This window comes from Hypanus sabinus, chromosome 28 (assembly GCF_030144855.1).
Source record: "Hypanus sabinus isolate sHypSab1 chromosome 28, sHypSab1.hap1, whole genome shotgun sequence".
Lineage (NCBI taxonomy): Eukaryota > Metazoa > Chordata > Chondrichthyes > Myliobatiformes > Dasyatidae > Hypanus > Hypanus sabinus.
In genome coordinates, this window is record NC_082733.1 from 9,753,685 (window position 1) to 9,767,736 (window position 14,052).

Genomic DNA, 14,052 nt, shown 5'->3' on the forward strand with positions numbered 1-14,052 from the left:
GACAGGTTGTTTTCTTGACATCACTGTGTCAGAGTGATGACTTCTTCTCTGTAGGCTGCCTCATTATTATTTGAGATTAGACCAATCAGTGTAGTGTCATCAGCAAATTTAATTAGCAGATTGGAGCTGCGGGTGGTGACACAGTCATGGGTGTAGAGATGGTAAAGGAAGGGACTTAGTACACAGCCCTGAGGGGCACCTGTGTTGAGATTCAGAAGGGCAGAGGTGAGGGAGCCCACTCTTATCAACTGCCGGCGATCTGACAGGAAGTCCAGGACCCAGATACACAAGGCAGTGTGAAGGCCGAGGTCTCTGAGTTTCTTGTCGAGCCTGGAGGTAATTATGGTGTTGAATACTGAACTGTAGTCCAAGAGCAACATTCTCACATAAGTATCCCTCTTCTCCAGAGATGTAAGGACGGCATGTAGAGCTGTGGTTATTGCGCCATCTGTCGATTGGTTGCTTCAGTAGGCAAATTGTAGGGGGTCCAGTGTGGATGGTAGTGTGCTGCAGATGTAGTCCTTGACTAGCCTCTCAAAACATTTGCTTATTATTGAGGTGAGTCTCTCTTTCTGATGGAGATAAGAGCCTGTCGGTCCTTGTGACCTGGGGCTTGGAGAAGTGAAGCGGAAGGTGTGACATCAGACCAGCAAGTTGCTGGTCTCTGTTCTCATTGTTGCAGAAGTGACCTCTCCCTCCCTCACTGGAGAGAGAGCCTGTCTGAGATACTGAAGCGCTGGTTTTTACAAAACCACTTTTCTCCCCTCTGGGGTCAGCATAATTGTCTGGAAAGTTAATAGTAAATTGTCTTTTCAATAGTATAGAAACAAGAAGAGTCAGAAAGATGCAACACAGAACCAGGTCCTTTGGCCCACTAAGTGTACACTGACTATCAACTTCCTATTTACATTAATTATGTTATAAACCTTTTTTTGATTCTCATCACATTCCTGAGAACTCCCCCCACCCCACCTAGTCTCTACCACTCACCTACCACTCACCTACACACTGGGGTATATTTCCAATGACCAATTAACTCACCAACCTGAACGTCTTTGAGGTATGGGAGGAAACTGACGCACCTGGAAGCAATCCACATAGTCACAGGGTGGACATGCAACCTCCTCACACAGAGCATCTGAAGTAAGGAGTTTGTGCCTTTCTTCAACCTATGATGCATCCTCATTACCACCTTATGTCCACACCACTCCACAGATCCCAACTGATACCACCCCCCACTTCTGTCAATGGCTATCCCAATTTCTTCAGCTCTGCCTCAACTGACATCTTACCAACAACTCAAGCTTGGAAGGATCAATGTCACCTTGTTGCACACAAGGCTTTGTGCTTCAGGTCCATCTAATGTTTACAGTGGAATTCAATAACAGAAATAGTCATTGTTGTCCTGATCCTACACAAAGTGTTGCTACCTCACCCCTCCAGTGACCAACAACTCTGGAGCTGTCTCTGTGGAGTATGTAGATTGTCCATTGACTGCATGTTTCCTTTAGATGTTCTGTTAACTCTAAAGACATGTTGGTTGGTGCTTAATTGGCTACTGCAAATTGCATCTAATATAGATGAGTGTGAGGAGGATCAGGATGAGCTGGTGGGCACATGAGAGAGAATAAACTGCAGCAAAATAAATAAGGGAACAGGATTGATGGGATTCTTTTAAAAGCCAGCGTAAACTTAATAGAACATTACTGCATATTACAGCCCCCTCGGCCCACAATATTGGGTACAGCGTATGACTGCACCTTGCTTGCTCTAAACTATCTCCTGGTGACTATATCAAGGGAGTCATTGCAAAAAAAATCTCTGAGTAAAGAATGTTATGCAGCACTAGAACTGAATTGAAAGCTTAAAAGTAAATTAAGAAAGCTAATTGAAGTGTTCAACAAATGCTCTTACTGAACTAAATCTTTTGTTCAACAAATACTTACAAAAAGACGCTCCATTTACAGGATATTCTGAAGAAAATGACATCATGTATAGGGCCATTTAAAGTTAATGAATATATGATGTACTGTAGGTTTTATTGGAATCCTTTTCAAAGTGAATACAGTAAGAGACTCACAAAATCATATTTTTGATCAATATGTGTTTAAAATTAATACTGAAAGTGCCTAATGCAGCCCTATTTCATAGTTGAAAATAACAGAGCAAGCTTTAGAGCTTAGGGAAACTATCACCATAGCAGAAGTCAGAGGTTTTCTTAAATTAAAATATAAAAATGTAAGCAGTTACCAAATCAAAATGGCATGTAAGAAACAGAATAACAAGAACAATGTTACAGATACTGTACTGATAATTGCAAAGAAAATTGTAATGATCCCACAAGGTGCAGGATGTATGTTCTACATGTTTCAGGTACCCTGCTATGCCCCTATTTATTCCATCAACTCAATAAACAGATGGAGAAATACCACCTCTCTTCATAGCCCCAAAGTCATCCATCCATCAAAATCTTTAGTTTTGAATAAATAGCACAAGTTCAGTACCCCTTATCTGAAACGCATGGGGCCGGAAGTGTCTTGGATTTCAGAATTTTCTTGGATTTTGGGATTTTTGAGATAGCTTGGAATTGTCATTAAATTTTATATGCTACTATTAAGCAGTCTTTGTCTTACACTTATTCATTACACATACTGTATGTGCTTAGTCAAAATTTTGTCAGTGCTCAAAATATATTCGGAATTCAGCAATTCAATCTTTAGTCATATTCTGTGGAACTGGCACGTGTACTACTTACTGTGTATGTCAGCAAAACTGCCTAAGATTATACTTGCTGAAATTCCAAAAACCCCAAGGCAGTGCTTGTTTAAACATTAACAGCATAATTGAAGCCTATTTCCTTAAACTTCAGTTAATGATTCATTATAATGAATACGTTTTATCACAAGCTTGTAGAAAGTCAGTGTCAGTTTTTACCATTTTAAATGTGTGTGCTCATGCTAATTTAAGTCATTATGCCAATTACTGATGACAAGTTTCTCCTAAAATGGGATCTCCCTTCCCATTGCACGTAGCTAAGTGGTTAAGCATTCAAAGGATCGATATAAATCACTGGCTTAAAGTTTGATGTTATTAGTGGTTACATATCTAAAACTGATTTTTAATTTACACATGGCTTTGTGATTAGTATCTATCTTCAATGTCGTTGTCCAGAATTGGTTAAAATTCCAAAAATATTTGGCATATCATCATAAAAGAAAGTTAGAATTAACTGTTTACAAAATGACGAAGACACACACCTTCATGAGTGAACACCCGTCTCCTTCAAATATAACTTTACATGTTTAGGAACTTAAGTTTTCCATAAAGTGCAACGCTACTAAAGTGCAAAACTAAAGCCAATAAATCAGTGACAGTGATAGCATGACTATGAAATATGCCACAGAAAAGACATCATAATAATTCCAACAGCAACATTTTAGAGTGGAGAAAAGGGCAGAGTGATGCAAGGAATAGATGAAGGGGCTGTAGTTTATGACCACAACTGAGCAGTTGTTCCAAGTTTGCAGATGATACAAAGCTTTGAGATAAAATAAACTATAATGGAAATAATAAAAAGAATTTAGATAATTGTGCAATGATGCATGGTCAAATTAAAATGAAAAGAGCAATATATATACTGAAGAATATATGAATAGGTGAACCTGGGAATTCATAATCACAAAATCTCAAAATTGACAAGGCAGTTTAAAAGGTGTATCAAATTCGGAATTTCATAATAAAGGCACAGACACAAAAGCAAGAAAATTAGCTAATTTTTATAAACCACTGGTTTGGCCTCTATTGGATTATTGGGTCCAATCATGGTCACCTCACTATCACTTATGGAAAATACCAAGATCTAGAGAGGAAGCAAAGGATATTTATCTGAAGAAATTATTTATATGGAGAAACTTATAAAACTGAGACTATTGCTACTACAGAGAAGAAGATTAACTGGTCACTTTGATAGAGTTGTTCAAAAATGCATGGAATTTAACACCATTTCTACTGCCAGGAGGGTGTGCAACTAACTAGAAACCAAATTTCAGGTAAATGGCAAAATATCCAGAGGAATTATTTTTTGATTTGTAGAGTTTGCTAGTAAAACCAGTATTTATTGCTCTTGAAAAAATGATGTTGAGCCACTTTCTTGAACCACTGAAGTCTTCTAAACCTGTTCCCACAAGCACTATTGGGAAGGAAGTTCCAATTCTTAGATGTAGCGATGATGAAAGACCAATGATAGATTTACGAGTCAGTGTTGCAACATAGAATTTGGAGGGAAACTTGCAAGCATTCTCAAGCTCTTTCTGCCCTTTGCAGTACAGACTAGATTTTGGAAGTGTTGTCAGAGTGATCTGGGTGAGTAATTGCAGTGCTCTTTGTAGATGATACCACTGCAGAGTTTACAATTGTGGTGGATGAAATGGACGTTTCAGGTGAAGTGCCAATTTTGCAGGCTGCTTTGTTCTGGATGGTGTTGCACCTGGACAGGCAAGTGAATAGTATTCTATCATACTCCTATCTCATGCCTTCTAGTGGTGGGCAGGCCTTGGGAGGCAAGATACTCTGCAGCGGAAAAGTACCATAAACTCAGTAGATTAAATGGCTTGTGTTGCAAGAAAATCTGAATATTACTCAGCTCCTGATGTGTTCTTGTAGCAACAATATTTATATGGCTGCTCCAAGTGAGACTCCAGTCAACAGTGACCCCAGTGATATAGGTGGTGGGGGACTCACTGTAAAATGTTTTAATTTGCAATGATGAAATGCAATTCATAAACTGGTGATGTGAATACATTCAATCGTAAGCTTCAAAAGACAAAACAGGCAGAACTGAAAATGTAATCCATAAATGTAATCCATTGGATAAACTTGTTATGACACTTCCACACTACAACTAAAAGGAGAAGCCTGTATTTATGGCATGATTTAAATGTGCAACTTAAAAGGTTACTGGAATTCTTCATATTAAAATAATTTTACAAAAACATTCAGAAAATTTTCCAGTATTATGTTCCTAATTCTGTTTCTAATTTACAATCAACTATATTGTTACTTTGAAAACAACTCTTGAAACAATCATGTGAATCAATCTGTAACAATGAAAGAGCACTTAAGTAAATATTTAAATCATCATGTGATTAATAATGAAAGACAAATAGATTTTCATATAATTTTACAGTTATCAAAATTTAATCTCAGTTTATTGCTTCAGTGTGGTAAAACAGGGCCTCTTGGAAAACATTTTTGATGTAGACCAAAATATTAAAAATAAGTTGGTCTTAGACTACAAAACCACCCCATTTAACACCCTTTTTTTTTGAAATATGAGTGCCTGGTATGGGCTGTGGGAAAGGCGGAAATTGAGTGTAGGGAAAGATTGGATAAATTATTGCTTTATCCATATTTTTATTCCTCCGCAGTATCAAAGTGTACTGGTTTAATTGAAAGTGGACTGAAGAGCCTTGTTGGTAAAAATGTACAACTACATGATTTCCTCAACACTCGCAGTCAAGTACCTGAAGTCGTCCAATTGCAACTAGGCAAAATTTACTGCTTTGCCCACCATCTGATTCCTCTTCTGGAATGTTCATTCCTGCCAAACAAAGAATACGTCATGCTGTTATTATTAACAAATCCCACTGCTATTATTTCTGAACCTTTCAGCAGAATTTGCAGGTTGCACTGTGTTTGCCAAATAAAAATGCGAAGTATCAAAATATCCACTGTTCTGGTATACACCCTGCAGCAACAATGTGAATCAATCACATTGCTCTTATAAAGCAACCGCATGATGGACATGATACATAATTCAACATTGAATGAAGATGGGGATATGTTGTTAAATGTATTAAAATAATGTATAAAATTATCTAATTACCTATAATAAGAATCCCAAATACTGGCTCTAGTTTGCTTTATAGATCAGATTTTAGGCTTTGGGCTTGGACATATACTGATTTGTTATTTAACTGGTGACTGACTGAATATACTTAGCACTTATTATGTTTATATTAAGGAAAACTCCATTTATGCAGTAAAGATGCTCTGAATTTGCACAAAGGGCTAATCAAACAAAGAGTGCACAACAAAGGGTACACTTAAGATGACAACAAAAGCTTAGTGAAAGAATTGGGTGTTGCACAAGAGAGGAAGGGAACCTTATGGATAGAATTATGGAATGTGGAGATTAGGAACACAGCAACAGGCCGTAGTGCCATTCAAAATATCACTGTTGATCTGTAACCTAAGGCCATAAGCATATACTGAAGTTACACCCACTAATGGCTACAAATAAAGACAGTAATTAAAGAGTTTGATGTAATAGTTGGAAGAGCTGATGCAGAGTAAGAAAAAAGATGGAAGAGTCTCAAGAGTGATTTGAAACAATTTTAAATATTTTAAATTTAATATTGTTGGTGAAAGTTCTAATAGTTCCAAAATTCCTTTCACTAAAAAAATACATTCCTGGTGAATGTCAATGCAGTCTGGGGAATACAAAGTTAAAATTGGGAGCTTCAATGGGTGGAAACATCTGTTCCTTGGTCAAGCAAAATCCATTGCTCACATTGTAGTGATTTTCAGGCCTCCAGGCTAGGAGGTTTTGACGGCTGGAAGATACCAATTTCAGTTTTGCACATTGGCATGATGAAGAATTAATTACTTTCCTAGGATGTATTAATAATGCAAACAAGCTCCTTTTAAATTATACTAGTACAGTAAAATATCAAAAATCAGAGGACCAAATTCTATCAATGCTAGAAAATGGTCACTGGAAGCAAAGGCTTGTTTCACTCAATGTATTATGCAAACAGAATTATGGTGCTAAGCCATTAACATGGTATCAGGAACCTGGCATCACCACCATACTGCTGTCATTTAATTCCTAGCCCATTATCATGAGTGGCCAGTGGTAGATGAAAGCTAGGCAGCAGTACTACGTAAAGCCATTCTTACAGCTCTTAGGTGGCAGAAGGACTTCCCTATGCCTCAGGGGAACAACAGATAAGATCATAAAACAAGTGTAAGCAGCCAAGCACATCCCTGAAGGCCTTCATATCAGTGAGACAATGGAGAAGAGAAACTTCCTTCACTGCAATGGGCTGGGAAACCTCATTCAGATTTATAAATAAACTGGTCATATCATCAAACTGGCTAGGAATAAGCCTGGCTCCAATTAGCGATTTGTGCCACACCACAAGTTAGAAGACCATATAACCATATAACAATTACAGCACGGAAACAGGCCATCTCGGCCCTTCTAGTCCGTGCTGAACGCTTACTCTCGCCTAGTCCCACTGGCCTGCACTCAGCCCATAACCCTCCATTCCTTTCTTGTCCGTATACCTATCCAATTTTACTTTAAATCACAATACTGAACCTGCCTCTACCACTTCTACTGGAAGTTTGTTCCACACAGCTACCACTCGCCGAGTAAAGAAATTCCCCCTCGTGTTACCCTTAAACTTTTGCCCCCTAACTCTCAAATCATGTCCTCTTGTTTGAATCTCCCCTACTCTCAATGGAAAAAGCCTATCCACGTCAACTCTATCTATCCCCCTCATAATTTTAAATAGCTCTATCAAGTCCCCCCCTCAACCTTCTACACTCCAAAGAATAAAGACCTAACTTGTTCAACCTTTCCCTGTAATTTAGGTACAGAAACCAAGTAACATTCTAGTAAATCTTCTCTATACTCTCTGTATTTTGTTGATATCTTTAATTCGGTGACCAGAACTGTACACAATACTCCAAATTTGGCCTTGTACAATTTTAACATTACATCCCAACTCCTATACTCAATGCTCTGATTTAAAAAGGCCAGCATACCAAAAGCTTTCTTCACCACCCCATCCACATGAGATTCCACTTTCAGGGAACTAAGCACCATTATTCTTAGATCACTCTGTTCTACTGCATTCTTCAATGCCCTACCATTTACCATGTATGTCCTATTTGGATTATTCCTACTAAAATGTAGCACCTCACACTTATCAGCATTAAACACCATCTGCCATCGTTTAGCCCACTCTTTTAACTGGCCTAAATCTCTCTGCAAGCTTTGAAAACCTACTTCATTATCCAAAACAACACCTACCTTAGTATCATCCACATACTTCCTAATCCAACTCACCACCCCATCATCCAGATCATTAATGTAAATAACAAACAACATTGGACACAGTACAGATCCCTAAGGCACACCACTAGTCAACGGCCTCCAACCTGACAACAGTTATCCACCACTACTCTCTGGCATCTCCCATCCAGCCACTGTTGAATCCATTTTACTACTTCAATATTAATACCTAACGATTGAACCTTCCTAACTAACCTTCCGTGCGGAGCCTCGTGAAAGGCCTTACTGAAGTCAATATAGACAACATCCATTGCTTTACCCTCGTCAACTTTCCTCGTAACCTCTACAAAAAATTCAATATGATTTGTCAAACATGACCTTCCACGCACAAATCCACGCTGACTATTCCTAATCAGATCCTGCCTAGCCAGATAATTATATATACCATCTCTAAGAATACCTTCCAATAACTTACCCACCACTGACATCAAACTGACAGGCCTATAATTGCTAGGTTTACTTTTAGAACCCTTTGTAAACAATGGAACCATATGAGCAATACGCCAATCCTCCGGCACCATCCCCGTTTCTAACGACATTTGAAATATTTCTGTCAGAGCCCCTGCTATTTCTACACTAACTTCCCTCAAGGTCCTAGGGAATATCCTGTCAGGACCTGGAGATTTATCCACTTTTATATTCCTTAAAAGTGCCAGTACTTCCTCCTCTTTAATCGTCAGAGTTTCCATAACTTCCCTACTTGTTTCTCTCACCTTATACAATTCAATATCCTTCTCCTTAGTGAACACCAAAGAAAATATATTGTTCAAAATCTCCCCCATCTCTTTCGGTGCCACACATAGCTGTCCACTCTGATTCTCTAAGGGACCAATTTTATCCCTCACTTTCCTTTTGCTATTAATATAACTGTAGAAACCCTTTGGATTTATTTTCACCTTACTTGCTAGAGCAACTTCGTATCTTCTTTTAGCTTTTCTAATTTCTTTCTTAAGATTCTCCTTATATTCTTTATATTCCTCGAGCACCTCATTTACTCCATGCTGCCTAAATTTATTGTAGATATCTTTCTTTTTCCTAACCAAGTTTCCAATACCCCTTGAAAACCATGGCTCTCTCAAACTTTTAACCTTTCTTTTCAACCTAACAGGAACATAAAGATTCTGTACCCTCAAAATTTCACCTTTAAGTGACCTCCATTTCTCTATTACATCCTTCCAATAAAACAAATTGTCCCAATCCACTCCTTCTAAATCCTTTCACATCTCTTCAAAGAGCCTTTCTGCAATCAAAAATCTCAACCCTGGGTCCAGTCCTATCCTTCTCCATAATTATATTGAAACTAAATGTATTGTGATCACTGGATCTGAAGTGCTTCCCAACCCATACCTCCGTCACCTGACCTATTTCATTCCTTAACAGAAGATCCAACACTGCCCCTTCTCTAGTCGGTACCTCTATGTATTGCTGCAAAAAACTGTCCTGTACACATCTTACAAACTCCAAACCATCCATCCCTTTTACAGTAATGGCTTCCCAGTCTATGTGTGGAAAATTAAAATCTCCCACAATCACAACCCTGTGCTTACTACAAATATCTGCTATCTTCTTGCAAATTTGCTCCTCCAATTCTCGCTCCCCATTAGGTGGTCTATAATACACCCCTATAAGTGTTGTTACACCTTTCCCATTCCTCAATTCTACCCAAATAGCTTCCCTAGACGAGCCCTCTAATCTATCCTGCCAGAGCACCGCTGTAATATTTTCTCTGACAAGCAATGCAACACCTCCCCCCTTGTCCCTCCGCTTCTATCTCACCTGAAGCAACGAAATCCGGGAATATTTAGTTGCCAATCACACCCCTCCTGCAACCATGTTTCACTAATAGCTACAACATCATATTTCCAGGTATCAATCCATACTCTAAGCTCATCCACCTTTCTTACAATGCTCCTAGTATTAAAATAAATGCATTTAAGAAATTCTCCATCTCCTCCTCTCTGTTTATATCTAACAGTACAAAGAACTTTACTGTCTTATTACTGTTATATTTCTCCTTCTCCCATACATCTGTTCCTACACTCTGGTTCCCCTCGCCCCTCGTATCTAGTTTAAATCCACTGGAGCCTCTCTAGCAAACCTACCTGCAAGAATATTTGTCCCCCTCCAGTTCAGATGTAAGCTGTCCCACCAGAACAGGTCCCACCTTCCCTGGAAAACTGCACAATTGTCTATAAATCTGAAGCCCTCCCTCCTGCACCATGTCTTCAGCCTCGTGTTGATCTGTACTATCTTACTATTTCTAAACCCACCTGCACGTGGCACTGGTAGCAATCCTGAGATTGCTATCCTGGACGTCCTGTCGTTTAACTTGGCACCTAGCTCCCTAAACTCACCTTTCAGGACCTCCTCACTCTTCCTACCCATGTCATTGGTCACGACATGGACCACGACATCCGGCTGCTCACCCACCCTCTTGAGAATACTGAGAACTCGATCCGAGATATCGTGGACCCTGGCACCAGGGAGGCAACAGACCTTCTGGGGTTCTCGATCTCTTCCACATAACCTCTTATCTGTTCCCCTATCGAATCTCCTATCACTACTGCTCTCCTCTTTTCCCTCCTTCCCTGAGCTGAGGGTCCAGTCTCGGTGCCAGAGATGCAACCACTGCAACTTGTCCCTGGTAGGTCGTCCCCACCAACAGTATCCAAAACGGTATACTTATTGTTGATGGGAACGGCCACAGGGGTGCTCTGCTCTTCCTGTCTATTCCCCTTCCCTCTCCTGACAGTCACCCAACTACCTGTCTCCTGACTCCTAGGGGTGACTATCTCTCTGAAACTCCTATTTCTGCCCCTGCCTCCCAAATGATCCGAAGTTCATCCAGCTCCAGTTCCCTAACACAGACCAAATGTTGACCATTATTGCAATGGCCAATACAGACTTCAAGACCAGTTGCTGAACAGAAACCAGACTATTTAGAATGACCTTCCTTTTCATACTTTACTTCCTCCTCCCCAACCATACAGTCTTCTGATTTACAAGCTGAAGATGATGCAGGAACAAATATACAACTTGCCTCTCCATAACCCTACCCATGTGCCCTTTTCCTTTCAGATAGCTACAGACACCCAAATTAGTCACAGATAGCATGGCAGAACTGTGATGAACAAACTATATGCCACTCACCATGAAAATTAGTTACCAACTCAAATACACTATAAATATTCTACACCTCCAAAAGAAACACAACCTTGTTGTGGTTTGGAGGCTTCTGTGCCTCAATGACCCAGAGAGCTATGTTTGCTGGAGTCAGGGCTTTATGCTTTGGCTCTTTATAGGGTCACCCATGCCAAACAGGTCAAAGGGCAGAGGCCAAACTAAGAGCGGTACACTGGTCCTCCAGGTTCGAGGGTTCAGCTTAAGGCTAACAACCCTGAAAGGTAGAACAAAATTATCATGGGAACAGCAATGAAGAGTCCTTCTACATCTGAGTGCAATGGTATTCCTGAGTCTCCACCAGGGACTTGCATGACTAACAGTAGTGAAAACCAAAAGAAGCTACTGACATGATGAAGGAAGCCCTGAACACCACCAGAGATGGAGGACCTTCATTGCTGCCCTAAGCACCAGCAGAATAAGTTAAAAAATATTTTACAGGTTAATACAAAGACAGGTCTGCACATGTGTATCCATAAGTAACAACACGCAGAGCTGGGGAAAGGATTCATTGCAGGTTCCTAGAGGGTGAAGTCACAGACAAGTATTCCTGTAAAGACCTCTGAAAAGTGATCCTACACAAGAAAACTAATGGATGTGCACAATTAAATGCTTGGCACCTCAGCGAAAAGGGTTTTCTAAGATATCAAAGATAGGGATATCCTGTAACATTCTTGCAAACATCTGTGCACGGAGCCTACCTTTTCCAATATGAAGTAACAGCCAGCTTTATTTCAACACATGCAGTGCCAATTATTGCCAATGACTAATGACTTAAATCCATTCACCAAATAGTGAAATGCCAGATGTCCACTTTGCTAACTCAGCCTTCAGTCTACAAATTCAGACTTTCATATTGGAACATATTGGACAACGTAACATTCAGAAATCTATTTGCCAGTCACTGAACCATCACTCTAGAGTAGTAATATACTCACTTCAGGCTGATGGTATGTCGCATCTGGAATTATTTCCAGGTAGCGGATGATTTCCTTCCACGCCGCTCTGACATATTAGGAAATTGTATTTAGAAATTAATAAATCATATTAGGAAAACATAGCAGTAGTTTGCCTTCTGCCGGGTGAGTTTTTTTTAAAGAGATCACCAGCTCTAAACGGGAGCTAGCTGGATTCGAACTCAGGACCTCTCACCCCGAAGTCCAGCGCTGATGCCACTATACCACCAGCTGGCCTCCAAGCTGATGGTAATATGATTAAACCTGATGCACAGTCTTGACTCCTTTCTTTTCTCAGATGCTCCTCAATGCACTTAAGTTCCTCCAGAGGATTGGTTATTGCTGCTGATTACTATTCATTATTTGTGGTCAAGTGGATATTGAGAAGATCAGCAACTGATAAAACTGTAGTGGAATGGCTAATTGAAAGTGTACATACTTAAATCATAACTTAATTAGTAGCCAAGTTGCATCTTATGATTTCTTATTCTTCATTAACAAGCAATGACCCTTCATTTTTGCCACAATATGAAGGATCCAACAGGTAGGCATTAACAAAATGGAGACTTATTCTATAGTACATTGCAGGGCACATCCACATAAGTTCAGGCAGTTGAAGTGTTTCCCAGGCTTGATCCTAGCTATCATCATATGAAAGTTCTTGTGATGCTTACAGACTCTAGAGGGACAACAACATTTAGCAGACCAGTAATAGTCTTCTCCATAAAAAGGCATTCCAATAAACCACCAACAAATTTCCAAGTAACTGATAATGTTTTTAAGCAGCAGAGGTAGAGGGCAGATAGCTTGTCATGCTGGCTACATGTTGCAAGTTGGCCTATGGTGTGCTGTGGTCCAGGACTGCCTGATAATTAATACCATAAATTATCTAAGTCCACATATTTCTGGAGTGGATAAACACCACATCCTCCACAACTCTTATGACAGAAGAGTCACCCTTAAAAGCAAAATTCAACCAAAATCAGTGTGAATTTAGCAGCTTAGCTTTTGAATAGAACCAAATCCAAGACCAGGAAAAATAACATATTATTGGACCAAGTGACTGCAATTTAGTTACCATTATATAACTCACAATATCTATTCCAGTATCTTGTTTATCAATTTACTAAGGGCTTAAAATTACTGAAAAACGGCAGTGAAATATTCAAAGCTATAATAGAATTTCTGAGATAACAAAGTTTCCAAAGTGAGATTTATTTGATGACAGCAACAACTTTCATCAAAGTGATGTTTCATGTGTTTTGCTAGATTACAGATAAAGTCACGGAATACTGCAGATTGATATGTATTATCTGCAAAAACAATTTGTTGATAAAATATATCATAAAGCATGCTCTGCCTAGTCCGTACTCTATGGACTAGGAAACCAGGGAATTTCAGTCAGTATTTTCAGTCATACAATTGCCAAAAACCATGCATTTCTCTAGCTTTGACCCCTCATGTACTGGCCATATCATACATTGTATCACAAATAGATTTCAAATCTCCAGACTTCTCTGAACTGCCAAACCTCAAACATTGAAACTGATGACTGACACTTCTTTTAGCATTGAAAGCCTGACCCTTACCTGAACTGCTGCCAGTGAGTCAATTCCATCTCTCTTAGATAGATGTCTTTTTTAACAAAGATAAATTAACTTTAATTTTTCTCCCTGAAACAATCCATTACATTTAGCACTCCCCACCCGACACCACCACTGCATGCCCTTGCAACAACTGTATCCTTATTATTTGCCCAAACAGTCCAAGTTT

General features: G+C 39.4%; 1 protein-coding gene across 4 annotated transcripts in view; it reads right to left on the minus strand.

Annotated features, from left to right (window-relative positions):
- Nucleotides 1-14,052, minus strand: part of arnt2 (aryl-hydrocarbon receptor nuclear translocator 2) — a 364,666-nt gene that overhangs the window by 170,372 nt on the left and 180,242 nt on the right. For all 4 annotated transcript variants that reach the window (XM_059952585.1, XM_059952584.1, XM_059952587.1 and 1 more), the window contains one exon: nucleotides 5,523-5,599. In XM_059952585.1, coding sequence (XP_059808568.1) covers nucleotides 5,523-5,599 — 77 coding nt within the window. The remainder of the gene's footprint in view (nucleotides 1-5,522; nucleotides 5,600-14,052) is intronic.